Below are 27344 nucleotides of genomic sequence, written 5' to 3' on the forward strand. Positions count from 1 at the left end.
GGTATTTTGTGTTACAAAGCAAACAGATAAACAGGAAGCAGTACATCTATTGTCTCCATTTTCAATTCAGCCTTTTTCACAGTTTAAGTTTGGTGAGTGACAATTTTGTTGACTCTTTTTCTTTCCATCCCACCTTATACAATTTTGCCTTCCTCAGTTATCTTTTCCCTTTTCCAACAGAACTTATCCAGGACAGCTTATTACTATTATAAAACATAAATATACATAAAACTTAACACACAATAAACAAACATAGCAGATAATAATCTTGATTAATAAAAGTATTATCATTGGACACTATCTACTTAATTTACATTTCAATTTTGTTATCATAAAGATTAGATATCTTAGCAAACAGATTATAACAAGGTAAATGCTTTATATCTGATATATATATATATATATATATATATATATATATATATATATATATATATATTTGCTTTCGTAGATTTTCACGGGTACAGGAATGCAGGTTTTGGTGTCCTCGGGTGTCTTCCCGTGTAAAAGTTGGGGTGTCTAGGCGACGTTTCGACGAGGTCTCACTCGTCATCTTCAGGCTGGTGCTTTCGGCTTCTTGTTACTGGAACAGAGCAGGATCTCAGTGTTTGAGTTCCTATAAATACTGTTGAGGGGGTGTGGTGTATAGCCTCCAATGTTCTGGGCAGAGAGGAAGTTCCCGGGCTAGTGTGCCTTTTCTTCTTTTGTTCCTTAATTACTTGAGGGATATCTTGAGTGATTTCTTGAGTGATATCCTGAGTACCACTTAGGTGGGTCATTAGGTGTGGATTAGTTGCTAAAGTCTTTGTGTCTTGACCTCTTGAACTTTGTGAAGAGTTTTTCTGAGAAGATGGCTGTACTGCACTTAGTTGTGCTCTGGCTTGGCTTCGTGTATAGGGGCGAGCTGTGGTTTTGTGGCCTGTGTCAGCCAGATCTGTGTAGGGATTGCAGGGGGGTGCAGCATCCGGAGGTGCCACCATGGTTTGGCTACTGGATGGTGTCTGTAATTTATCTGTGGAGAGGGTCTGGGTTTGGGTCTGGTGTGGTTGATTGGTGATGGCGTTCTGTGTGCCTCTGGATCTGGTGTCAGTTTTTGTGGGGAGGGCTAATTTCCAGATGTCTGGCAAGCGGGATGTGTCGTCACGCTTGTTCATGTTGTGAGGGTGTTTCTCTATCTCGATGGCTTCCATGATCCCGCTTGCCAGACATCTGGAAATTAGCCCTCCCCACAAAAACTGACACCAGATCCAGAGGCACACAGAACGCCATCACCAATCAACCACACCAGACCCAAACCCAGACCCTCTCCACAGATAAATTACAGACACCATCCAGTAGCCAAACCATGGTGGCACCTCCGGATGCTGCACCCCCCTGCAATCCCTACACAGATCTGGCTGACACAGGCCACAAAACCACAGCTCGCCCCTATACACGAAGCCAAGCCAGAGCACAACTAAGTGCAGTACAGCCATCTTCTCAGAAAAACTCTTCACAAAGTTCAAGAGGTCAAGACACAAAGACTTTAGCAACTAATCCACACCTAATGACCCACCTAAGTGGTACTCAGGATATCACTCAAGAAATCACTCAAGATATCCCTCAAGTAATTAAGGAACAAAAGAAGAAAAGGCACACTAGCCTGGGAACTTCCTCTCTGCCCAGAACATTGGAGGCTATACACCACACCCCCTCAACAGTATTTATAGGAACTCAAACACTGAGATCCTGCTCTGTTCCAGTAACAAGAAGCCGAAAGCACCAGCCTGAAGATGACGAGTGAGACCTCGTCGAAACGTCGCCTAGACACCCCAACTTTTACACGGGAAGACACCCGAGGACACCAAAACCTGCATATATATATATATATATATATATATGATGCAAAAACACCACAATCTTCTGACATGAATTCCTTTCCAGTTTTAATAAAATATATTAGCAACTATTTTCTGATCAGGGTATCTTTTTCAGTATAATGTCAAATAAAAATTACAAAAATGTATCTTTTGAATAAACTCCTAGGTGTAAAAAAATAGCTGTCTAGATCCATTTCATAAAAGGAACAGGCATTTCCATGGGTGGCACTACCAAAGTGATTTGTGGCATGTAGTTTCAGAAGATATACTTCAAATGCTGATAATACTGTGGAGGATCAGTGCTCCAGCACAAATTTATATTCCAATCTCACTCACTGACATGAATGAAATGAGAGCAATTATATTTCATTTTGTTGCCAATTTACTGTCTCTTCTCTGGGCTACAAAATTACACGCAAGGTATCTTAGTGATTACTATACCACAGTAGGCAATCCTACTACAATTAAGAGGACAGTTTTAGCAATTGTCAAATACCAGTAACTGTGTTATTAACAAGCCCTGACCATGACTGGAAAATAGGGGAGAAATCAACTATAGATATGTTTTGCTCTGCATTTCAACCTAACCACACAAGTTCAGTTTTGCCCAAGACCAATTCACCAGAGGCAGACTTTTGTTCTGATCTTTTGTACAGACTCTATTCTGTTCCCTTCCAGCATGGTAACATCCACTGCTGTATCTGCTGCTGACTTTTGTTATCAACTTCAGCCACATTAAGAAAAGTAGTTAGCTCAATTATTGAAGGCTTCCTTCATAAGCAAATAGGGATATTATAACATCAACCCAGTCTCCATACCAACTGGAGACAAAACCATGCCTACAATTCCATTTTAGAGCACAGAGTCAATAGAAAACACTCAGAGAAGCGACAACCCACTCAACTGCTTATCACTTATTGACCTTTCATCCTGCCTCTTACCAGGACTATTAAAGGCTGAAATATAGCTAAAGACCTGAGAAAGAATGCAGTCATCTTCAGATCTGTACTCTTTTAAAGTGGCAGCAGTATATACTTTAGCTGTCAGCATGACAGAAGCATGATTGCTATTTTCTGGGTAACAATATTAAAAGTTCTCCAGGGTGAGCAATCCAACAAGCAGCAGGATGGGCATCAAAGGATAAACTCTATGGTTGTGTACAGCCGATAGTACGTTCTTCTTCTTTTTCATTAATTTATATACCACTCTATGACCAGACAGAATCTAAGCAGTTTATAAAACACCAATTGCACAACATTCTTAAAAAATACAAGAATAAAAATACACAATAATTATACTATGATATATAAAATAATCTCACTAAACCCCCTCTAAAATCCCACTAAAACATTAAAAGTTAAATATCCATGATTAAAATATCCGGAAAACCATCTCATTAGAACAGCACAGCAACTAAAAGAGAAACTAAAAGATGAGAATGCCTGTGTAAACAGATCCATCTTCAAAACCTGTGTAATCTGGAGCGATTTTGCCAATAGGTCTCCTCGCTGCATTATACTAAAACGAGGTAAAGGCTTCCACAGGTTTATCAGCTTTGGCTACTGAAAAATCCCCCAGCACATTCAGAAATCCATCAGATTCCATAAGTCTCTGGCAGCTGACCATTCAAATTGTTCCTCCATCCCTACAAAGGGAGGCCTGGCACTGTAAATTCAAACTTTACCTGCTTGTAGTCTTTGTATGACAAAGATATCACTTCTGTCCCTCCAGTATCCAAACCACCTCTCCCCTGTCCAGAACAGATTTAGTGTGTCCCTCTGCTATCTTGAATTATCAACAGGATGATTAATGCTGCTGTCCTAAGCACACAGTAAAGTTCACTGAAATAGCTGCCCAGGGTAAATATTTTGATTGTGGCATAAAAGAGAATTTTAGTATTACAAAGTGTGTTTAAACTTTTAGAAACTTAGGTGGTTCATATTATGTGACAAATAATTTTTATGAAGTTCCCTGAAAACTTAAAAATCAAAAGAAATCTGGGAAGGGATCTAATTTACTTTTCACCTTCATCCTGTAGAGTGTTCTGCAAGTGTTTTTTCTGGAGTGCCTGTTCTCTTTTACCATGTCGGGTCTGGATAGTGTAAACAAAGTAGTTGGTGGCAGAGATCTGGAGGATAAATGGTCCTGCCTTAATGGGCTTTGTGTGGTTGTAATTAGATGGCTTTTTGACCCCATCCAGTTCTGATAATAATTTGTAATCCTAAATCTAAGTATAGTGCTATTTTAATTCTATGATTCTATCCAAGTGTAAAATCTGGCAAGGACATGATGTGAATATGGCACCCTGAGAATCTTTCCTCCTCCTCCTCCTTCGCAAGTTTCTACCTTTATGACTAAAAACTAACTTCAAAGTGTGTGAGTGAAACTTTAGCAGTCAGAGGTTAAGCAGATGATTTCAAATGATTGGGACAGTGTATGGGTTGTTTAGTGAGAATCTGTTATGTATAAGATCACGAACTGTTCTAGAGTAGCTGAAGCAAAACAACAGAGCGACCCTTCATCAAGTTTTTTTTTGGGGGGGGGGCAATGTGGCCAATCTACCATAACAAAGAGACCATGTTAATAATGATGTCAACAGAGGAGTGCTGTAAATTATAATATTATTTATCCAAACTAAATGACATACACTATGAGCATGTGGAATGCACATTCACTATGACATTTCACACTTCTCTGAATGTAGAAATACAGATCTCGATTCAAAAGGCACACCAAAATTTGTATGAAAATGCCTATTTTAAGATAAAATACATTTAGAAATGTGTAATATGAGAAAATAGATATTTAAATACAAATTTTCATCGCATTTTTTAAAAAATACAGATGAACACGGACAAATGAATGATCACCTGTGAAAACGACATAGATAAGAGCTAGACTGATCTCTCCTTCCATAGCTTCACATTCCTTTAAGTAACTAGTGATTTAAACAGAAACTCAGCAAGAGAGTATAAATTCAATGGAACAGCTGAAACCATCAGTCCATAACATCCACTTTTATCACACTGTAAACCTAAATAGGATCATAGTGAAGTGATGTGAATCAATTGATTAGTCACAGCTAGTTACAAAAATTGTATTTCAACCATACTGAATCCTAGACCCGGAAAAGCTAATGCATAAGCATGCACATCAGCTGCAGTTTATGTCATTCATGACCAAGTGAATTTACTAGCTACATTGATCTGCATAGACTGGTAATGCCACAAAATCTCTGCTATTAAGCTCAGGTCTCCTGCAAAGCTAATTGAGTAAAGCTATCTTACAGGAACAGTGTGCAGATTATAAAGTTTAGCGACTGAAACAAGAAAAAGAGAAAGTTTCAAATAATATTGTAAATACTGAAGAATAATCCTGAAAAGATAGGGGTCTTGCCTTCATATACTGCCATCATGTGGATGCTACAAGGTAATGCAGAAAAATCTACTTGCACATCTACTTGATGATACAAAAATTTATCATGAGACTCAGGATTCATGAACTGGGTATTCATAACTAGTGAAAATAGTCACATGAATCTTACATGCAGACTGGCAGGGAGCACTGGAGAAAACAGAAGGAAACACTGACTGCCAAACTGCTGCTTGGCAGCATTTCACTGGCAGGTCAGAGGTAAAAAGCAAGCTTTTCATCCAATACTCCTGTTTAGGGAGAACATGCTTTCAAGGAGAGTTAAGTCCACAGAACTATCTGGGACAGAACTAAAGAAAATATTATCTCTAATCTAGGAGCAGCCAAATATAATGTTGCACTCCAAGCTCTCATCAGTTCCAGCCACGGTCAGGGGGGCTATCCCTGCCTAATGTGTATGCCATAAATCTGCTAGTCTTCAAGATATCACACAACACTTCATTGCTTTTGCTGTATTAAGACTAGTATCATATATACTTCTGCAATTTACCATAAACAATATGCATTATTATGATGCTAACAGTGCAGTGTTACACATCTTTGTTAAAACAAGTCCTATTGATTTCAATAGAGCTTACTCCTCCATAAGCAGGCGTAGGATTGAAATTTAAAGTTCCTTCCAGGCAACTTGTTCATAGAGCTTTTATCATTTGTTTGCATAAAGTTTGCAGGGATGTTAGACATTATTTATTGAGCATTCATTCTGATCTGTGTGGAGATAACAGACCGTGTTGTTTCAAGCATTATCCACACTTTCCAGTGCATTTTTCAGTCACTTTGATTATGGCAAAAAGTCCAATTCTGGGAGAAAGCAAGGTTGCTATGCTAGAATGCCAAATAAATTTCAGTTGTGTAACCTGAATTTCCCATTATGGGACTGAACCACAATCCAAAACAGCAACAATTTAGAAGCACTCTTATTCTCCATGTATATCAAACAGTTTATCCTTCTTTGCTTGGTGGGGAAACTGCAATGCAGTATCAACGTGAGCTGCATGTGTCACTATTTGGCTACAACCCATTGTGACTGTCCTTTGTGGGTCTTCATTTATTGGTATTCACTACAAAGCACATACCAACAAAAGTCAACATTTCATTTTTTAAACCACCGACTTGTCATTGAAAACAACTGTACCAACTTCTTCTTTTTTTACAGCGTTTGTGGATTCCATCGAGCCTTTTCCATCCTTGGTTAATATGTGAAGATCCCTAATAAAAATAAACAGCACAAGTGAGAGATGAACAAAAATATCTGCTACCTTTGGACAGGTACCTTTGTCACTGCCTAGGGACGCGGGTGGTGCTGTAGTCTAAACCACAGAGCCTAGGGCTTGCTGATCAGGTCGGCAGTTCGATTCCCCGCGACGGGGTGAGCTCCTGTTGTTCGGTCCCAGCTCCTGCCAACGTAGCAGTTTAAAAGACACAGTGCAAGTAGATAAATAGGTACCGCTCCAGCAGGAAGGTAAACGGCGTTTCCGTGCACTGCTCTGGTTCACCAGAAGCGGCTTAGTCATGCTGGCCACATGACCCAGAAGCTGTCTGTGGATAAACGCCAGCTCCCTTGGCCTATAGAGCGAGATGAGCGCCGCAACCCCAGAGTCATAACGATCAGGGGTCCTTTACCTTTACACAGAGGAATGAATTGGGTTCTTTTATTAGCAGCTCATATCAAAAAGTATGCTTAAAGTTACAGTGTACTTTTAATATTGACTCCCAATTGTTAAATGCAACTTCGGCAGAGCAATCTGTAGGAAGCCAGCAGAATTTATGCCATCTTAAATTAGGCCATTTTAAATTATCCATATTCTAAACTCTATTGAAGAGTTGGGTTTCCGCTGCCTAAGCCGGCCTGAGGGAAAACAAGCCTTTAAAATGAGTATTTTTTTAACACCACCCACGTTGCAAGTGTAAGTTCTGCTGGATTGCAGAAAATAAGTTAAGTCTTAATTTCATTATTAGCACTATATATATTTTTAGAATGCCATCTGTACTATGGACAGTAATAGTTTATACCATGTACAGTGTACATTCTCAATGGCTGCCTAATGGTTCTAGAATTATCTTTCATTGAATATTTGCCCAACTGTTTTTAAACAATTTATTAAGCTTTGCCCCCACAAAGCTTGAGACAAGTCATAAGCTATCCAAACAAATACAAATAGTAAAATATGAGAAATACATAACTAAAATTAAAAATCTGAGCTGGAACTTAGTTGATAAGTTTAAACTCGGGACCTAGTCTTCATTGTTAGGTAGAAAAGTTCAAATAAGAAAACAATTTGCAGAGTTATTAGTTCAATAAGAAATGCATATGAACTTCCTTACAGACAGTCATAAAGTCTTTGATCTAATTTTCACTGAAGTGGTACATCTGTGTTAGGGCTACAGGTGGGGGTTCACAAGATTTAATGTTTTTCCATAAGAAAAAAAAAATCCCAGTCCATAGAAAACTAGCATGTCAGAGAGAAATCTGGGATGGAAATGTTCTCCTCACTATTTAGTTTGCTAAACAAAACACTTTTCTTCTACAGATAAACATGCAATTTTGTGAGCATCATTTGTACCCACTTTCTCAGTGGCATGGGGGGGGGGAATAATTGCAGATCAGAAAAGTACAGTACGTCTATATCCTTCCAACTTGATAGCAACACATATATAAAAAATTATATAAACGAGTACAAACCTGAGTGAGGTTAGATTCTGTTCTCATGGAAATCACACCTGTTTCCCTTATACATATCAGTTTGGTCAACACAGAAAAGCGGGATTTCTTGGGAACATTTGCACTGGCTTCTAGTCCCTTTTCCAGGGTCCACTAGAAAAACACTCTCTCTGTTTAAGCAGTTCTTTAGCACTTGATGTTTTAAGTCAAGATGTTCTTTAACAGTATTCTGGCAGCATGAACAGCCTGAGCATTCAGAGTGATAAACAGGTGCCTGGTAGCCATAATTAGAAAGTGATGCATTGTGTGTACCTGTCACTTGTGAATAACTCGGTCCTATATGGAAGCTGACATTTTTTCTTTCACCTCTTTTCTGTGCCTTGTTTCTCTCTACATTTTCTCTCAAGTTCCTAGGACATCCATTCTCAAAGAAGGACTGTACTTTAGTAAAATGATTTCTTGCCACTTCTTGTGGATCATGAAAATAACACATTGGAGAGAAATGACGACAACTAGCACAGCAGTCTTCCTGCGTGTTGAAGGTTCCTGCATGGGAATTCACCCTGCTGAATTCAGTCATATTGGCTCTCGGGTTAATATTGGGGCTTCCTCTAACTTTTTCCTTAACCAACTCTGAAATATCTCCATTGGGGAACAAGCCACATTGAGACATAGTTCCACATGGGCAGATTGAATGCTTCCTGGGGGATAAGCCTCCACCAGCCATCTGGACATCTCCAAAATCCATTTTTTCCATACCTATATTTTTAAGCATATTCATTTCCCTGGGTAGCTGCACTACTTTAATATTTGCACAAGGAGAATGAGAATTGCTACATTTAGCATCAGAATAGGATAGTGCAGGACTCCAAGTGCCTCTTTCAGTTTGCATACAGGGAGCAGATGAATGCCTCCACTCATTTGAAAGAGACAGTGCAGTAGGAAGTGGACCTGGACTATTCCTTGAACCTGGAAGAAGTGAGGCAATGGAATTTCCATCAGTTGGGGGATGTGGAGTGCATATCTCATTCCTCTTTATATTTGAACTATCCAGAGTGGGAGAAACACCCCCTTTACAGTTTTCACATGGCTTCTGTCCTCCAGTCCAACCTAAACAATAGTTCAGTATGTTTCGCATCTTTGAATTGCTTTTCTTTCTTCCTGGAGAAATATATTGGAGATTCTCAAAATGGCTTCTATGATTTGGATTTCGCAGGCAACAGGAGGAAAATCTAGGAGTTACTTTGCCACCTCCAGTTCTTTTGCAATATTTTCTGTGAACACTTCGGAGCGTTTCAGAATACTTTCCTTCAGAATGCAAATCAACAGTTAAATCAAGCAATGGGCTGCAGGTACATTTAGTAGTCTGTGTTAAGGGTACAAAATATGGTTTGTTTATTTCTGCTGCTTGAGGATTTTGGTTTATAGGTTCAGTATCCAAAGCCTTGGACCACTGAAATTTGGAAGTATGAGGTTTGGCTCTCAATTTCCTGTCCTTCTGTACTTTTGTGCTTTTGGTAAACACAACAGATTTCACAGGCCTGGAGGCCTTCAGTTGAACTTTCTGAACTTCAGAAGTCCTATGAACAGGGGTAACCTTGTAACATGGCAATGATTGGACAAAGTAGTGGGAAGACTGAGTTGTGTGTGAATGTTTCAGTGATGGAAAGAACCCACTGGAAGACCAAAGTTCCAGTGAAGATAGCACTTGGTCAGAATCACTGTTGAAGCTTCGGGATTCAGATGGCTCTGGATGAGTTGCCAGAGGCTGACTAGCTTCAGATGATTCAGCATGGGAGGCAAAAGACGGTCTGGACTCATCAACCAAAATTTGTGAAAGCCCTACCAGCTTTATAAAAGGTGTATTATGTTTTTCCTTCTCTGTATCTGAGTGTACAGAACTTGGAACAATAGAAATACGCAACTTTTTAAACAACTGGTTATATTCCGGTCCTTTAAATTTAAAAGCTAAAGCATGCCTCTGTGAATCTTCTTTTCCCACCCTAACACTTGAAGAATTACCAACTCCTTGTGATGAACCAGATGGATCTCTATATGCTGCTTCTAATACCAAGGAAATAACAAGTTCTCCAGAACTGGGGTGCAAATAGATTTGCTCAGGTGTCTGTGGACTGTGAGTTTTATAAGGCTTTTCTGAAGAGTAATCAGAATTGTCTTTCACCAGTTCATTAGAATTTGTCTTTTTACTGAAAATACTTTCAGTACCGTGAAATATTATAGCTTTCCTGTTTGGTGTCTCTTCTACTTCAGAATGTATTGCTGATTGTTTGAAAAATTCACAGACAGCATTTTCCTCAGCTTCCGTTTCTTTGCAAGGAAAGGAAACTTGCACAGCTTTGTTCTGCTTTGAAGTGGGATAATAATCAGTTGATGGATGATTTTGATGTAGCTTATCAAATGCATAAGCTTCCTTAATTGTATAAAAGGTTTGTTCTTTTTCTGAATTCTTAGTAACAGTCACATAAGGGATTCTACAATTTAAGCACAAATGGTCTCTATAAGACCGGTCAAGATCTGGAAATATTTTGGGTGAATAAGCTTTTGACGACTGACCATTTGTCTGACAGTCCTTAAAGTTTAATTGCAATATAGATTCTGGAGATAATTCCACTTGAAACTGTGTAGTGTTCTCTAAATGTTGTAGAAAGGGGCAGTTTTTGCAGTATTTTCTAAAGCTCTTTTCTGAGACCAATAAAGTTTTTTTCAATTTGTTTTTTCCTTCTTTTTCAAACAAACTGCACTGACTATTTGAATGAAGATAGAGATCACTTTCACTGTCAGAGTCAAGTGAGTCTGGGGGGAAAAAAAGAAAACCTATCAACTCAAAAACATTATTTCCGAACATTACAAAAAAACACACCAAAGTAATCTTTTTCAAAAGCAGTTAACATAATCCATCATTATAATGCCAGCAATAAATTGACTACTCTAGAAATTATCTATTAATAGAGTTAATAATTTAGAATAAAGGTACTCCTTTGTTTGGTCTTCAGTTTACCTTTGTTGATATGTATAAGACTTTCTTCCCAACAGTCAGAATAAAAATTATGTTCACTTTCTGTGTCAGACCCCTCTGAATTCTTGTTGGACATATCACCTAAAATGTAAATATAGCATGACTAGTCATTATAAACCAAAACAAAATTTGAAATATACCTTCCAGAATATACTCCTCTTAAAAAAATATTAATGTAGATTTTATTGGACCTTCTTAGGATGATACACAATATTTTAACAGAACATCTACACCACCTTGAATTGATCCAAAATAATTTTATCATTTTAAATCTTTTACCTTTTGGACCACCCTACAACCACCTAAAAGGTTTATTTAAAAATGTCATTTAAAATGTTGCATTATAAACCAAATGGCTAAAGAGCTTGGTTACATACTTGCAGAGTGTGTGACAGCAAACGTAAACATGCTTACAAGGTGGTGCAGGTAAAGGTAAAAAAAGGTAAAGGTTAGGTCCACTCAAAGCAGACTATGCAGTGTGCTGCTGATCTCACTTTTCAGGTGTGTCAGCTCCACTGAGATCAACAGAACAGGCTCTTGCTTCTCTAAGGGGCCTTGCATTGGCTGTTTATATTTAAGTACAACAAACCTATCTAATCATCTTTCCCAGCATTATCATTCCCAGCACAATTTACATAGCATGGCAAATATAGTACAAGAAGACAGGTTACTTCCATGAGGAACATAGTCTAATATTCAACACAGTGAAACAAAAAAATAAAGGAGGCAGATTGTAAACCCAGGGGAAGGGAGTGTTAGCAATCCTTTGTACTTCACTATAGGAGCCTTTTTTTGCTAAAGAGAATAAAAACGTTTTAAACAAACAAGAGAAGCAATATGCCAAAGTTTTGATTGTATGTGCTTCATTGCACATTAGGGCGTGAAAATCGGTGTGCCAAGTAAAGCAAAGGTGGGGTAGGAGGAAGGATTTTCATTTGAAGGACATTGGATAGCATTGTGCAGGTGCACTGGGAGATAATTCTAAGCATCCATGGGCCAGGACAGACTTTTGGAGGTCCAGGAGACCTGCGGGCGTTGGATCAGCAAAGTTCAATGTCTATCAGAAGAGTGGGAAAGGAAGTGAGGCAACAAGGCCACGGGCTTTCACGCCAAGAGCTTGGACTTCCTGCATAGAAGGCAGATACTTTCCGAGACCGCACCCTTCCTGACAGGCTTTTGACCCTGCTATTTCCAGTTCACCTAGAGTTGACATATTTCAAAAAGTGAAAATCCGGACACAAAAGTTGTTGAGCTTTTCTTTTTGGCGAAGTTGTTGACGTATGGCAACCCTACCTAAACCCACTGGAAAAAGGTTCGCAGCCAACCCGCGGTGGCTTCCCGTCCCGTCTCTCTCACCCGCAGGTGGCTCTAACCAGCGCCTCCCTCAGCCCCTGCTGCGGGCCTTCCCTTGGCTCTCGGGGAGACACGCGTGACGCCAGCGCCCCTCACGACAATGGGGACTGGCACCCGCATATCTCTATGACGAGGCGCCCGTGTCTCACGGCCCTCTCCCATAACCAGGCCCAATTATTTATCGCGGCTTCCTTTCTAAGCAACAAACCGCGGCTCTGGCCGTCTCCGTGTTGGCGGAACGGCCCGCCGCTCCTCCACCCGCCCCGTGACACCCATATTCCAGGGACAACCGCCACTCCGTTCCCATCCTGACACCAATTGAGTCGACTACATTCAAAAATGGCGCCCGGGAAACTCCTGACCGGCGAACCTTGCGCAACCTGGGGAGGGGCGGGGCGGGGTAGGATAGCACAACCCGCCTTTTTTTATTTGCATTGGCTCCGCCTCCCGTTTCCCCTTAACCCCCCCTCCTTGCAGTTTTCCAACGCGATTGGGTGAGGCTCCTGCCAATCAGCAGGAAAGGGCGCGTCGGCTTCTCGATAGGCTGGCGGGGTAGCCAATCTGTGAGAGGGCCATCTGATTCTTAGCGCCTGAAGAGTAGAGCGCTCTCGGTTGGGGACTTTCACTCGAGTGATTGACTCCAGGTACCCGGATTTAAAAATAGAGGGAGGGGGGAGGGTCTCCGTCATCGTGCTACTTCCAACGGTTGCATAGGCAGTTTGAATGTGAGGAGGCGGGTGTGGTCGGGGCGAGGGAGCGGGAGGGGTGAGCTTCTTGAGGGGGCGATGGGGGTCCTCGCTTCTGACCCGCCGCCTTGGAACCGGGGAGCGCCGAGGACAAAGTGGTGCCAACCCCCCCGCTGTCTCCCCGAACGACGAGAAGTTGTGGTTGTTGTTGGCGTGGGGATTAAAGGCAGAATAGTTTTATTCCCGTTTAATTAATTATGGAGGGGGAAATGTTTGGGGGCTAATCCTTACTTGAGGGACTAGGAGTGGCGGAAGTGGCCTGGGGCTAAAGATGTACAGTACAATGCCCAGGAGGCAAAGGTCAGTATTCAGAGGCAAACGTGGGCCACATGCTCCCCATAGAAAGGGGGGCGAGAACAAGCTGTCAGGCTGTTTTATGAAGGAAGAGTAGGTGGGGGCAGAGAGCATTTTGTATCACTGGGGCATCTAGTCTGAAATATGCAGGCTATTTACATGCATACAGAGAGATTTTCTCCAACTGAACAATCATTTGTAAACTAACGTGCTGGAGTTGGGTTGTGAATGACTCAGCATTTGCTTCCTTGTGTTTGCCGTGGGAGACTCCCCCCCCCCCACTTCCTTTAAGTCTCCCACTGCCTCAGTGATTTGGTACAGTGATTAAAATAATCCAGAACTAATATTTTAAAGAAAGTTTGAATTTTATCTGGTCGCGTTGAATTTCACTGTGGTTTTCTTATCATTCTTTCTTTGCACTACCTTTGTGACACACAAGGAGAATGCCTTATGGAATGTTCTTAGACGTCCAGGTTTTTCTCAGCATGTGGTGTAAAAAATGTGCCTAAATGTGTATGTACTTAAAGAGCTGCTCTCTTGGTGGTTCAACCTGAGCAATTTAAGTGAAAGGGTTGGTGTGCATGTGACAAGTGTATGCGATCTAGGAGAGTTTTAAATTGCTTACTTAAAAGGCTGAAAAATGTTGTCGTCATTATGACTATTACAGCTAAACAATCCTTTTCAGTATGGCTTTGTGTACAGGTTTTCTCTTGAACAAGCTATTGTCATAAGCCTGAGTTTGTTTAGAGTTTAAAGCATGTGAGTTCTGTTTTGACATGAAGAGTTGAGATCCATATCCTTAGGGATTAATTATTCTACTTGTTGGTACCTGAAATCATACCTCACTGCTAATGGACCACAGCCCTGCCCAAGAGGTACAACTGTCAGATGCACTTTGGAGCTATATTTAAAATACTCAGAAACTGACAGATTCCTCTAACAAGACTCAATACAGTTTATCCTAATATGACTAACTAACCTGTCTAATATGTGCAAACATAGATACCACATTGCATTCTGGGAGCTCATCCTCACAGTGTTGACTGCTGGATTCAGGTTATGCAGACACAGTCAGGGAGTTGTTACAAAAGGACAGTGTGATAAATTGATGACAGTGTGACATTTGTTTTGCAGCTTTGTTCACACAAATGAACAGCAGAGAGTGAAGCTGCACTTTATGTACATTCTGCGGTTGGGGGGGTGCAGGGGAAATGATACCGTCACCATTTTAATTTCTAGCCTGTCCATTATTTCATTAGAAAAATACACATTGTAACAAAGGAAAATAAAATTCATATGTTTATATGCAGCATTTGCATGCCCCATAATACAAAGTTATCTGGGCAGCTTGCAATAAATAAAACAAAACATGAAAACATTTATTCTGTCTTGATTTTATGCAACAAAAATGGAGATGCTTCTTTATTGTGCCGCTCCCTGTCATTCCAGATCTGCCCTCAAAACAGATTTAGGGAAGGGGGAGGAGAAAGTCCCATTGTGAAAGCAGAAGTTGTTACACTTGCACAAAGGGCTACATAGTGCTTCATTAAATCTAGATGCTTATTTAGCTTGTAGCCAGGGCTGGTTCTGCCATGGAGTAGGGTAAGAAGCCTGCTGCAGCCAGCACCATTTGTTTATTAATTAAATTTATATCCCTCCCTTCCTCCCAATGAGCTCAGGGTGGCAGTGAAGGGCAGATAGTTGATGAAGGCAGAAAACACTGAATGGTAAAGTAAGATTTCTTTAAAAGTTTTCACCCTAATAGTGGGCTCCACTTCAGGCAGAAAAATCATTGGACAGTATTGCTTCCCTCTTTAGGATTCCATTACCATAAATTTCTGAAACAGTGTTTTTCTTCCACCTTCAAATGTTAGGTTCCACTGCCTTATGGTAATTATTTTAAAATGCTTTCAGATTTATTCTCTGCTGCCTCAGCCTTTACAATGACTGCCCCTTGGAAAGACATTTTGTGTAATGTCCAGCTCATTCAGCATGTGGCACCAATTGCAGTGGATTCAGCACTACTTGAAGGTGTTCTCATGAGGACCAAAGATGACCCCAATGCATCTGATGTAAGCTCAAAACTAGATTTCATGATCCAACACGTATGGAAGGAAGATGGTAACACTTGGAAAAAAATCCCAGTAACAACATAGTCGGCATGTTGTTAGGGAAGGGGAAAGCTTTGGGATTCTGGAGTGGGGCTACTTCTCACCAGGATGCACTGTACATTTGTGATGTTAGCCATACCAGACTTTTTTTTTTACATCCTAGCCTTATGCTGCCATGACAGTTTCCTACTTTCACCCATAAAATAGCCCATTTTTTTCCTTCACTGGAGCACCATGCAGTATGAACTGGGCAGGCACATGGGGAGATTGCTGTTGGCTCATTGCATGTATCACACAATTCACATAAATCTGGCTCCACATTGTCATGTATACAGTTATGTGGATAAAGAGCTTAGTCAGTCAGTGTGTTTATCCTTCACCGTGTCCCCATCCGTTCATTATGTCTGTGCTAGTTCACATGTGTATTGCCAACATTTATAGTCCCAACTAGCAGGTGCCTACAACACACGGTCACTTTGCTAATATTCATTGTAGGCACTATCCAGCTCACACTAACCTTTCTTCATGCAGTGAACATAACTGGAGAAATTCAGTAGTGTGAACTGACCCTTGCCATTTTGCCCTAGTTTTCCTCCACGTGAGAGTACTGTATTTTTCGCTCTATAGGCCGCACTTTTTCCCCTTCAAAAATGAAGGGGAAATGTGTGTGCGTCCTATGGAGAGAAGACGCCATAGCCCCGCGACCCTCTCCCGGCTGCAGAGGAGACACGTGGCTATGGCAGGAGCCTCTTTAGCTGCACGCCACCTCTCCAGCCGGGAGAGCGCGCGCGGGGCTAAAGAAGCCCCCCGTGATCCTCTCCTGGCTGGAGAGGTGATGCACGGGTATTGTAGCAGCCTCTTTAGCTGCACACCACCTCTCCAGCCAGGAGAGCGCGCGCGGGGCTAAAGAAGCCATCCGTGACCCTCTCCCGGCTGGAGAGGTGGCGCCCGGCTATAGAGGCTCCTGACATAGCCGCGTGCCACCTCTCCAACCGGGAGAGCACGCGCGGGGCTAAAGAAGCCCCGCTTACCCTCTCCCAGCTGGAGAGGTGACACGCGGCTATGGCAGGAGCCTGTTTAGCCGCACGCCACCTCTCCAGCTGGGAGAGCGTGCGCAGGGCTAAAGAAGCCCCCTGTGACCCTCTCCCGGCTGGAGAGGTGACGCGCGGCTATGTCAGGAGCCTCTCCACTGCGCGCCTTTCCGCTGCTCCCCGACCTGCTCTTTGGGGCTGGTAGTGGGCTTCCCCCCGCCAGCCTCAAAGAGCAGGTCGAAAGGAACCTGAAGCCTGGAGAGCGAGAGGGGTCAGTGCGCTTCCAAGGTAGCCCTCTGAAGGTGACTGAATGCACCTTAAACGGCACCTTGTTTTAGAAGGGGAAAACAAGAGGGGGAGATTTTTTTTCTTGTTCTGCCCCCTCTAAAACAAGGTGCGTCCTATTGTCCGGTGCATCCTATGGTGCGAAAAATACGGTATATTTGCAATTAATTTTATATAGAGGAATCTGGCTGTGTGAACTTGCCCAATGCTAGCAGGCCAATCAGTGTGTTGCATGGAACCAAAGGGAACTCTTTACTCCCATTTCCTTCACCTTATCCTTTGTAGCTCTTAGGTGGCTCTCCTCCCTGCTCCTATATCACCTTATCTCACCACACCCCAGATTACTGCAGGTGTAGTTCCATTCTAGTATTTTTGTATTGTATCCCCTATATTCATCCTATATGTTCCCAAGTTTTAAAAGGGCTTAACCTGATTTGTTACTGGAAAGAAGTGGTAGTTCTTGACACATTCATTTTTAAACTTTTGTCAATAGGTGGTGAATTATGCTCCCTTTACACTGCTCCCATCTGCAGTACCAAGCAGTCTACTTGAGCAAGCCTATTCAGTTCAACAAGACTTTAACCTGCTGGTAGATGAAGTTAGCCGGAACACAGAATTTCTGGAACGCACTCTTGCAAGGTACGTATTATGTATTAGGAAAAAAGAACTTTGAATTTAAACTTCCTTAATCTTGGATATACTTCTGATTTGTACTAAGGTTACTTTAGTTTCAACCCAGTGTTCCTAAATGTCTCATAATCATTAACTCCCTTGCCTGTTAGCCTGGTTGGCATTTGGCTAATTGAAGAGGAAAGGTTAGAGAACAACTAAAGCTTTATTTTACAATGCATGTTTTTGTTGTGTGAACACAAGCTGTGTGAAATCTGACACATGATTCCAAGACTGCTAGTTTCCTCCCCCTCCCCCTTGGGAAAGGTTTTCAGGAGGCAAAATTTTCATCCCTGGGTAAAGCCTCACCAGCTGTTTTTTAGATTGTCAGACAGCTATTCAAGTCAAAAGAGGTCTTTAAACATTTATGTAGACATAAGCCCTCCTGATTTCATAGAACTAGCATCTTCCATGTAATATGTTCAGAGCTGGGGTATAACACAGAATCATCTTCCATTATTGCTAAGGCCACAATACACAGCCTTGACAAAGAAGTATTAACGTCAAATGGTTTTACATAAAAGATTGTAATGATAATTCCCTTGTTTTGTCACTGCAGGCTTGAGTACTAAGTAAGATTTGTTTTCTCTCCTCTTAGTACTGTCAAAGTAGATGAGTTTACAGCTCAGCTTTTCAAAATCTACAAGCAAGTTTTGAAAGAAGGAATAACTCAGGTATTCCATGATAATATATGATTTAATATGTTTGGTTTTTTAGTGTTTTTAATAGTTGTTTGAAACTGTATTTTACTTATAATTGTATTAATTCTCTTTGTAAACTGCTTTGAACGTTGTTTGTTTACAATCAAACGGTGTATATTTTTTGTTTAAATAAATAATATGGTAGTTGCACAGTAATCAAATATGTTTTTAACTGTCAAAATATTATTGTTTTATTTATTTTATTATTAAAATTGTATACCATCCATCGCAGGATGGTTCACAGCATAAAAATAAAAGTTAAAAACATGAAATGCATAATAAAAACAAAAACAAAACAATAACCACCTCCTCCCCCATAAGATGTTTTTAGCTTAGTTGGCACTTGACAGATAATGTATAGAATCCTCTTTGGAATGATGGCTGGTCCATTTCTTGCTACTTTTTTGCCTTGTCCAGTCTGTGTTTTTAGGAATTAATCGCTCTGATTACATGTTTGACTATGGTGCAGAAGGCACTCCAGCTCTAAAGCAAATAGAAATAAACACTATTGCTGCCAGCTTTGGAGGCCTCACATCCAGAACCACTGCAGTGCATCGGTAAGGACTTCCAGACTGTGTGTCTTTCTGTGTGTGTTTACAGCAAAACAACTTCTAGCTGGCTTATAGATGGTCCTTCATGTCTTATCCTTTAGCCAAGGCTGTGTATAATTTTGCTGTACTGGTGAGGTACAAAGAGCTAGACAAGATGCTAAAGGCCTACCCCCTCACCTACTGCTCATTCTTCCCTTACCTAGCTTTTGAGACTACCTGGCAATGTCTGCCCATGTTACAGAAGCCACTTTAAATTTGGCATAGCAAACCAATACCCTGATTTGCTGTGCTGGATGGGGTTTGGATGAGGCAGATGTGTATCTCCACCCAGTTCTGCCTGGCTCCCCTGGCCAATGCATTTGCCCAGATGAGAGGCAAAAGCTACTATTGGCAGTATCCTTACAGGCAGTAGCCATCAGAAACCCCTGCAATGGGCCAAGTTAGGCTAGCACAATATGTGTGCGATCTTGAACTGAGCCTGCTGCTCTTGTGTACCTGATCTAGGCCTCTTCATTGCACCAGCCTAGGAGGTAATCTAGCATCTAGCATTTCCACGTTCCTTCCTGAGAATCACAAGCAGTAGCATTGTAGATGTGACTATGCTATCTCAGTAAGTCTTGCCACAGCTGGCCATCACAACCTCAGGTGACTTATTTATTATGAAAAATGAAATCTGAGGTTCTCACAATATTGAATTCTGATCCCAATTCTGATTTTTGCACTTGGGCAGTGCAATCACAAAAGACACGGTAGCATGTTGTGTCCTTTTGGAAAAGCTTTGTCTGTTATATATAGCTTTCAGTAATCTATTGTCAAGTGCAAAATTAATTTATAGTACCTGGAAACATCCATAACTTGATTTCCTCTTTCACGATGGGACACTGTCCCTCCATGTATCCCCCCAAATCTGCTCCAGGGTTTCCCACAGCCCTCTGCAGCAAATTTGGGGAAGAGAGGGGCACAAGGGGGAGGAGAGGTGAAGAACGTCTTATTTTGCAAGTGGAAATTCTTGCACTGAAAGGACACATTAGCTGGATTACTTCGCCATGACTTTACTGTCAACTACTGGGCTTACATATATTTGGCATGCAGAAGTATCTTTGTACACATGTGCACCATTCATAAAAGATGGTTGGCATTTGTATTTTACATCTCAATTGGTTGGCTCTTCAATGGCAGCTGTGTACAGTGAATTGTTGTGTGACTTTTCTATATGCATCCCAATTGCAGGCATGTGTTGAACGTTCTAGGGAAATCTAAGGAAGCCTCAAAATTACTGACCAATAATCCAGCCAAAGGGATTGCCATGGGCATTGCAAAAGCTTGGGAACTCTACGGCTCAGACAGGTAGGGGAAGAGAGCTGCAAGTTCTACATAGCTATGATTGTTGTTCATCTGCATGAAGTATGCTCTGTTACTTTTTGTTTTCACAAACAAGAAAATGCAAATAAGCCCTCTGTCTCCATCTTATAGAATATTGAAGAAAGTGTATGATAGGAATAGGCACATGAAGGAGAACTGGGCTGGGAAAGAGAATTTTATCTTCCTATGCAGTAGGTTTTCATTCCCTTCTTTAGGGGGACAACAACATTCCTGTATGTTATGGAAGACTCCTCCTTTCAAATGTCTGTTGCCATAGATGGAAAAACTGGTCTCAGGGCCACTACCTGCAAAACAATGCCGGCAGTAGTGGGGTTTTTTCTTCACTGAACCAGGAGGGCCTGTTTATAGACCTTTCTCTCCCCAGCTAGATAAATCAACTGAAGCTATTTTACGTATAATTCTACTGTTCAACTACTTGTTTAACCCACTTCCTCTTACAGGGTAGGACCACAAAGCTAGTATAAATATTTGAAGGAAGACCCTAGCTGTTGGATGCATGAATTATTAGGAAACTTTTCAGATGTTAAACTATAAATTCTTTATTATGAATATCTCCTCTTTGTATCTGTTTGATTCTTTGTTTAATTGTCATATACATGCACAAAGATGTAGAAGAAAGGCGTAGAAACAGCAGGGAGTGGCAAATGTACAGTATAAAGCAGCACTCTATTGTGCCTTCCTGCAAGTATTATCTGGCACTGTAGTTTTGGCCTGTTGTAGAAGTTTTCAGTACAGCTGCTGCAAATAGTAGTAAGTAAGAAGCACAAAAATATATTTTTAAATGAGGAAACTTAGTATATTGATATATGTTCTATTTTTGTTTCAGAGCAGTGGTAATGTTCCTAGTTGAAGAGGCTCAGAGGAATATTTTTGACCAACGCTGTGTAGAAAATGAACTTTGGATGAGGTAATTTTTTTCGTCTAATAAGATGAAGTGTTTCATGTAATGCCATTTAATTAGTCCTGTGAAATCTGGTCTTACATCATTCATGCTTAATGACATTTTTTTGGCTCTGCTAAATAATATTTTTTAAAGATAAATTCATTACACTTTTAAGGTGCAAAAAGACTGTTGTCCTAGTAAAACCTAATGGCACGATTTCGCATTTAACTCTCCTATTATAATTAACAGGACTTAAGGGTTTAAAACTGCAATCTGATACCCACTGACCTCCGAGTAAGCCCCACTGAAATTAATGGGACATACTTCAGAGTAGACATCCTCTGTGCTGTAACAGGCTGGATTGTTCTCTGTGTGATGCTAAGTTTCCTATGATACCTCACTGCAGAAAGGTTCTGTGACAAAAGTGGGCTCTTCAATCCTGTTAGAAGTTCAATGCATATTGTATATAGCTACATTATATTTTCCTAACTAAGCTTTAAAATACAGTGCAGGATTTCTAACATGAACACAGATAAAGCTAATCTCATAATGCAATTGTGACTTACTCCCAGGTAACTATGTAGAATCATAGAATCATAGAGTTGGAAAAGACCACAAGGGCCATCGAGTCCAACCCCCTGCCAAGCAGGAAACACCATCAGAGCACTCCTGACATATGGTTGTCAAGCCTCTGTTTAAAGACCTCCAAAGAAGGAGACTCCACCACACTCCTTGGCAGCAAATTCCACTGTCGAACAGCTCTTACTGTCAGGAAGTTCTTCCTAATGTTTAGGTGGAATCTTCTTTCTTGTAGTTTGGATCCATTGCTCCGTGTCTGCTTCTCTGGAGCAGCAGAAAACAACCTTTCTCCCTCCTCTATGTGACATCCTTTTATATATTTGAACATGGCTATCATATCACCCCTTAACCTCCTCTTCTCCCGGCTAAACATGCCCAGCTCCCTTAGCCCTCATAAGGCATCGTTTCCAGGCCTTTGACCATTTTGGTTGCCCTCCTCTGGACACGTTCCAGTTTGTCAGTGTCCTTCTTGAACTGTGGTGCCCAGAACTGGACACAGTACTCCAGGTGAGGTCTGACCAGAGCAGAATACAGTGGCACTATTACTTCCCTTGATCTAGGTGCTATACTCCTATTGATGCAGCCCAGAATTGCATTGGCTTTTTTAGCTGCCGCGTCACACTGTTGGCCGTGGTCAAGTTTGTGGTCAACCAAGACTCCTAGATCCTTTTCACATGTACTGCTCTCAAGCCAGGTGTCACCCATCTTGTATTTGTGCCTCTCATTTTTTTTTGCCCAAGTGCAATACTTTACATTTCTCCCTGTTAAAATTCATCTTATTTGTTTTGGCCCAGTTCTCTAATCTGTCAAGGTCGTTTTGAAGTGTGATCCTGTCCTCTGGGGTGTTAGCCACCCCTCCCAGTTTGGTGTCATCTAGACTTTAGCCTTAATATTTCTTGTTTGTTTCCTAAAGGAATATCCGGGTGATCCGAAGAAGATTTAAAGATGTGTTTGAAAAAGCATCTTTGGACAATGACAAGAGATTGCATATGTAAGTATTTTCCTATTAAAAATAGTGAGCACACAAACCTTAGCTTAATGTTGGAGAGCCCATATGTGGCTTCAAGGAGAATTTCATGCTGTAGTTTTGGCATATGTAAAAAATAACACAGCCTGGTGTTGGGAGTGCTAATAAGTCCATTTTGATATTCATGCTGTTGTTGTTTAGTCGTGTCCAACTCTTTGTGATCCCATGGACCAGAGCACGCCAGGCACTCCTGTCTTCCACTGCCTCCTGCAGTTTGCATAATAAACTGCATTTTGGGTTGTTATGTAAACATTAAGTATCTGCTATGTTTCCGGGGTTTAATGAAGACTCTTATTTTCATTAGTGTTGCTGTTAATAAAACAAGTGTGTTCAGATTGTGAAGATTCAGGCCATGCTATTCATTTGGAAACTCCATTGTTATGCAGTTCTTACATGTTCAGTTATGTACTACTGATACACAACTTAAAACATGGAAAGTTGCTATATAGACTTCACCAAAGAACGCTAAAAGGAACTAATATTTGTATCCATAAGCAGAGAGATTGTGATCTATTGATCCACTAGGTAATTTATTTGAAAGCTTTCTTTTGTAAGTCCCTTCTTGCAGGATTAGAAAACAATTCATAAATGGAATAGAATCCTACATCTGTAGATTGTATTGTATATAATATTTTAATCTTGTGTGTGAGAGAGCCATGTTGAAGGAACCACTGATTTGTTTTCCTTATCTTTATTTCAGAGATGGGGAGGAAATTGCAGTGGTGTACTATAGAGAAGGTTACGTGCCAAAGAATTATAACAAACAGGTTTGTATTACTGGGTAATACCCAGCTAAGTCATACTCTGAGTGGACCCACTGAAACAATCAAGTCCATTGATTACAATGGGTCTACTCTAATTGACACTGAATATCATCCACTGTCTTGAAATCTTGACTGCAAGCTCTGGGGCACTGTAAGTGATGTTATCCTTGGCACAGTTGGACCCCAAATATGAATTCAGGGCATGTGTAATTCTTTAGTTGTTTGGTAATCACCTGGGGAATTCTAAATACATTCAATCAAACAGCTAATTCTAGAAGTAGTTCAGCCAATTTCCCAAAACATCCGGCTGGTGGAAGTGATATCTTAACCTGTTCTGTGCTGAGAGACTGGTGGCTTGTTTGCTTCAATATGCCATCTAAAGCTACATATTTTTAAAATGAGGTTTCCAGTTGAATTGGCAGGTTACTTCAGAGCTTAATAGTCATGGTGCTTTTAGCTGACTTGCTATATGCAGGCTTGTGGCTATCATGGGTAAATAGAAATGTTTTCTAGCCACGTATTCAGTTTGAGCTCTGAAAATATCTAGTTTTTGCTAGGTTTTGTTGTGCCTTGAGTAGCAGTGGCATGTGTATCTGCATACAATCATATCATTCTTACCGATGCCACCCTTCCAAGGGATCATGAGGAGGGACCCAGCCGCTTATGGTTCCTCCACTTGATCCTAGGTTTGCCTCTTGGGGTGATTCTCTGAATGGCTTGGAAGGAGATGTGTGGAGCTGCAAGGCTAAATATGAAAACCCCCTCTGCAAGCAGAAGATGGTACTTTGGATCCCAGTTAGTGTCAACCTCTGCACCTACCCATGTATTTGAATGCATAAAACTCCCAATTTTGAAATATTAAACAATACATGTTATATAGAACCTTGATTGAAATTATCCTTTTTCTGTTTTTGTAAAAGAACTGGGAGGCACGGTTGCTGTTGGAAAGATCTAGAGCAGTTAAGTGCCCTGATATTGCCACACAGCTTGCTGGGACCAAAAAAGTTCAGCAGGAGCTGAGCCGACCAGGAACACTGGAAAAATTACTGCCAAATAAACCAGAAGCAGTGGCTCGATTAAGAGCAACATTCACCGGCCTTTATTCTATGGAGATGGTAAGTAGTAATGCATAGACGGATACATACACTGCCTTGAACTGGATGTATTTTAAAAAATGCAGTACGGTACAACATCTGAGGAGATTGTTGTGATGAATGTGTTCTTATAGTTTCCATACATTGTGAAATCTGTTTTGTCAAGAATTTTATTTGTTAGGCAATAGAACTTAGTTAAAGCCAAAATTGTAAAGCCAAAATTGTAAAAAATATATATGCAAAAGTTGTGCTGTGTGTGTGTGTGTGTGTGTGTGTGTGTGTGTGTGAGAGAGAGAGAGAGAGAGAGAGAGAGAGAGAGAGAGAGAGAGAGTGTGTGTATGTGTATATATCTCCTCTTTCTCCTCCTTCTTGCAGGATGAAGAAGGTGATAAGATGATAGCCATGGCTATTGCTGACCCAGACCGCTTTGTGTTAAAGCCACAACGTGAGGGAGGAGGTCAGTAACTGGTTCTCTTTGTGTATGATGAGTCAACAGCCTGGTTCAAGCATCAGGACTTATCTGTATGCACACACCTTTTAAATAATTGTGTAAGAACAAAAGTAGCTTATTAGAGGCAAATTGTCTTCCCTGATGCTGTAGCAAATAATTCTGTAGTGCTTTCTTCCAGTACTGTACTGCGTATCTAAACTGAAATTTAAACTTAGTAGGAAAAAAGGTTACAAGCAATTTAGCTGATGAAACAAAATGTTGTGGAAGCATTATCTAAGCATATTCTACACATTTTGGATCAGCATAATTTTCCCCAACCCCCCCCCCACACACACACATAGACACACCCATGGATCAGCTGATTGGTTCAAGCCCACTGGCTTGCTTACCACTTACACTGGTGCCAGTCGTCGGTGATTGCTTTTCTTCATGTTCTGTACTTGCTGGCGTGGCTACAGGGACCCAACACACAACTTCATCCACCAGCTACTCCAGCTCTAGTGAATTCATTTTACCTGCTGCTTTGTTTGTCAGGGAACAACCTCTATGGTGAAGAGCTCAAGCAGCTTCTAGAGAAAATTAAAGACAGTCCAGAAAGGACCTCCTACATTCTCATGGACAAGATAAAGCCTCTCCCTGCACTGAATTATTTACTGAGGGCTCACAGTCCACTGAAAGTATCAGAATGTGTGTCTGAATTGGGAATTTTTGGAGTCTACGTAAGGTGAGAAAGTAACATTACTTACTGGGTCTGTGCATTTAATAGTTTTATATTCCTATGCATAGCATTGGTTAGTACTGGGCTAAATAATGTGTCGCTGGACAGGAACTCTGGAGCAATGGAAGTGTTACAGAGCTCATTGGTGGTACTTTCTGTATCCATAGCATGTGTTCCAGGTGCAATCTGTAGCATCTCCAAAGTAACGCTGTGAAAAAAAATACAGCATTTTTGTCGGTGAGAGTGTCTATTATGCAAGAAGTATTCAAGCACATGTTAGAACCTTAGGTACAATTAAAGTGGATTAAAGGGCTCTGTTGCCTAGCACAACAAATCTGCTTTAAAAAAACAACACTTCTGTTTTCAGAAGACATGGAGAAATGCATTGGCTTACAGGAATATGTGTAAGTCAGTGGAATGGACTTTCTCGGAAGGAGGTGGACTCTTCTTCATTGGAGGTTTTTAAGCAAAGGTTGGATGGCCATCTGTCAGGGATGCTTTAGTTGAGATTCCTGCATTGCAGGGGGTTGGACTAGATGACCCTTGGGGTCCCTTCCAACTCTGATTCTGTGTTAGCATGAATGCAGGCCAAATTCTCAGTTGTGTACCTGCTCTGCCAACAAATCAAAATGAATAATCAGTAAAGAGCAGATATAATCCAACCTCTGGGTATGCAAATTGGATGAGTGCTCAATAAACAGGTCTCTGGGGGAGCAATGATCTTATGCAATATAAAGCAGCCTCCTACATTTTTATTACTATGGCAGCAATATAATTAATGACAATAGTGTAACACACACATTGCTTAGTAGGTGGTGTGTGGGTGTATATAGAGGCCATTAGGTGCATCTATTCCAAAGCAGATACTAATTTCTGGGTGGGTAAATCACACAACCCTCCATTGTGCCCGCTGAAATGGTTATTGCTCATGCATAATTCTGTAAGAGTTGTAAAACTCTTAAGTCAGTATGCGTATATAAACACTGGTAAACAGTACATCAAGCAGGCACTGTTAACTAAGCAGGAGTTTGGTGAGACTGCAGAGTCAAAACTGTTACTATATGAATTTAATTAGTCCTTTTGATTTTTCTCTTGCAGACTGGGTCAGGATCTTGTGGTGAACAAGCATGTTGGCCATCTCTTGCGAACAAAGGCTGTCGAACATGCAGATGGCGGAGTAGCAGCTGGAGTGGCTGTTCTGGATACTCCCTATGTGATATGAAAACAGAATACCTCATCACTGACATCATCCTCACTGTGCTTAAAATAAGAGACATTCTCTTTTAGGGCATGATTGCCAATGGGTGGACTTGACAATCAGATTGATACCGGAAGCCCTCCTCTCACCAGTGACCCCAAGATACAAAGCAGGCAGAGCTGCACTGCTTTTTCCTGGTCTCAAGAAAATACTGGATTCCAGTTGACTTTCTTTGACAATTTCCTGTTTGAAGCACCCTTAGCATGCTTCTCACAGACTTCATGCCCTTTTACTGTACTGTGACCATGGACAATCTGTTGATGTTCTAATCAGGCATTTCCTGAGGCAGCACTATACAAGCTGCTACATGCACCTTCAAGGGCCTGGTAGCAAAATAGTGTATTACCTTGATCTCTTCTGCATTTTCAAGGTATTTCCATCCAGCTGTGGAGAGGGTTACTCTTCCGAGCATAAGATGCTGTGTAACACTTCCTGCTTTCTGTTACGTTCTTGTTT

The 27344-nt window shown here is 41.0% G+C and overlaps 1 protein-coding gene and 1 long non-coding RNA gene across 4 annotated transcripts; one reads left to right on the forward strand and one right to left on the reverse strand.

Moving 5' to 3' along the window:
- Nucleotides 1-6319: 6319 nt before the first annotated feature.
- On the reverse strand, nt 6320-12553 carry LOC309373189. 2 transcript variants are annotated; one of them, XR_014169808.1, is made up of 4 exons: nt 12347-12553; nt 10973-11071; nt 7975-10767; nt 6320-6500 (listed from the first exon to the last, which is right to left on the reverse strand). It is a non-coding gene; the product is annotated as an uncharacterized lncRNA (long non-coding RNA). The 2 variants fall into 2 exon arrangements; XR_014169809.1 differs by having other exon boundaries at nt 12284-12553.
- A 297-nt stretch (nt 12554-12850) lies between these two features.
- On the forward strand, nt 12851-27177 carry GSS (glutathione synthetase). Of its 2 annotated transcripts, none has more exons than XM_081917046.1 (13): nt 12851-12987; nt 15298-15455; nt 17304-17449; nt 18078-18153; nt 18598-18737; nt 19962-20078; nt 20941-21021; nt 22490-22567; nt 23304-23370; nt 24288-24482; nt 24837-24918; nt 25447-25636; nt 26729-27177. In XM_081917046.1, the coding sequence occupies exons 2-13, from the start codon at nt 15327-15329 to the stop codon at nt 26850-26852; spliced, it is 1425 nt and encodes a 474-aa protein (XP_081773172.1). In that variant the 5' UTR covers nt 12851-12987; nt 15298-15326; the 3' UTR covers nt 26853-27177. The 2 variants fall into 2 exon arrangements, with proteins under 2 accessions (XP_081773172.1, XP_081773171.1); XM_081917045.1 differs by lacking the exon at nt 12851-12987 and adding an exon at nt 13148-13389.
- Nucleotides 27178-27344: the final 167 nt, after the last annotated feature.

The sequence above is a fragment of the Podarcis melisellensis genome, assembly GCF_964234715.1.
Source record: "Podarcis melisellensis genome assembly, chromosome: 6".
Classification (NCBI taxonomy): domain Eukaryota; kingdom Metazoa; phylum Chordata; class Lepidosauria; order Squamata; family Lacertidae; genus Podarcis; species Podarcis melisellensis.

Bases quoted from the DNA above. Each gene is read 5' to 3' on its own strand.
- GSS (XM_081917046.1), top strand. From the start codon at position 15,327: ATGACTGCCCCTTGGAAAGACATTTTGTGTAATGTCCAGCTCATTCAG. The intron at 18,738-19,961 runs GTAAGGACTTCC...TCCCAATTGCAG, and splicing joins AGAACCACTGCAGTGCATCG to GCATGTGTTGAACGTTCTAG. The intron at 23,371-24,287 runs GTTTGTATTACT...TTTTTGTAAAAG, and splicing joins CAAAGAATTATAACAAACAG to AACTGGGAGGCACGGTTGCT.